This window comes from Cariama cristata, unplaced genomic scaffold (assembly GCF_000690535.1).
Source record: "Cariama cristata isolate BGI_N322 unplaced genomic scaffold, ASM69053v1 scaffold28662, whole genome shotgun sequence".
Classification (NCBI taxonomy): Eukaryota; Metazoa; Chordata; class Aves; order Cariamiformes; family Cariamidae; genus Cariama; species Cariama cristata.
This window is the reverse complement of record NW_009605959.1, coordinates 4,912-6,088: the sequence shown is the minus strand read 5'-3', so window position 1 is coordinate 6,088 and position 1,177 is coordinate 4,912. Positions and strand designations below refer to the sequence as shown.

General features: G+C 61.5%; 1 protein-coding gene across 1 annotated transcript in view; it reads left to right on the top strand.

Annotated features, from left to right (window-relative positions):
• Positions 1-1,177, top strand: part of CTSA (cathepsin A) — a gene marked incomplete at its 5' end in the record, with an annotated part of 2,932 nt that overhangs the window by 1,544 nt on the left and 211 nt on the right. Inside the window, 5 exons of the mRNA XM_009696191.1 lie at positions 147-225; positions 378-523; positions 597-672; positions 783-872; positions 1,018-1,119. Of these exons, the coding sequence (XP_009694493.1) occupies positions 147-225; positions 378-523; positions 597-672; positions 783-872; positions 1,018-1,119 (493 nt within the window). The remainder of the gene's footprint in view (positions 1-146; positions 226-377; positions 524-596; positions 673-782; positions 873-1,017; positions 1,120-1,177) is intronic.

Sequence of the window (1,177 nt, the reverse complement as noted above, 5' to 3'; positions counted from 1 at the left end):
GGAGAGGGATACGGTGGGCTGGGCAGAGAGTCCCTCTGGGACAGGTGGATCGTGTCTGGCTGCTGCCAAGGACTCTCCCAACGAGGGCCCTGAGCCGTTCGTCCTCCAGAGCTTTCAGCCTATCCCCATGCTTGTTCCGGCTGCAGGTACGAGGGTGACTATCTCATCACACATGATCTGGGCAACTCCTTCATCCGGATGCCAATGAGGTTCTCCTGGCGGCAGGTGAGCCTGAGCACCCGTGCCACTAGGCTGCAAGCATCCTCTGCCCAGCCAGTGGTGCTGCCTGTGGGCAGGAGGGAGCAAAGAAGAGTGGCTGCTCTTGTGGGGCAGCGCCAGGTGCTGCTGTGGCAGGGACTCTCCCAACTCTCTCCCAGAACCTGTTCCGGATGCCGGTAGCCCGAAAGGTCCGGATGGACCCACCTTGCACCAACTCCACAGCCCTCAGTGTGTATCTGAACTCCCCAGAGGTGAGGAAGGCTCTTCACATCTGCCCTGACGCCCCGGAGTGGCAGGTGTGCAGGTGAGCAAGCTCCAGGCAGGGAGTGACCGCTGTGAGCATGAACAGCCACATGATGCTGATGCTTCCTCCGCAGCTTCGAGGTGAACCGCAGCTACAAGCGCCTGTACATGCAGATGAATGACCAGTACCTGAAGCTGCTTGGAGCCACGGTGTGTGCAGGGGTAGCCCACCGGGCCCTGGGACCGGCTCTGCCAAACCCTCCTCCTGCCTGGCCGCGGCTGCTGCCCTGCAAAATGCTCACCCTCCTTCTGCTCTGCAGAAATACCGGATCCTAGTGTACAACGGGGACGTTGACATGGCCTGCAACTTCCTCGGGGATGAATGGTTTGTGGAGTCCCTGTGCCAGAAGGTAAACGGGCAGGGCCTGGGCCAGGCCGGTCACCAGCTCCAGGCTGTGCATTCAGCTGCGCACCAGGGCTGGCTGTGGCGAGAGCGTGGGCAGGTTTTTTTTCCTCGTGCAGCCAGGGCACTGAGGGCGCTGCTGCTGGTCCCAGGTGCAGGTGGCTCGCCGGCCCTGGCTCTACACTGAAGGAGGAGAGAACCAGATCGGAGGCTTCGTGAAGGAATTTACCAACATTGCCTTCCTCACCGTCAAGGTAGGGCTGAGGAGCTCTGGGGAGACAGGGACAGGGCTGTCGGCTGTGGCATGGGCAG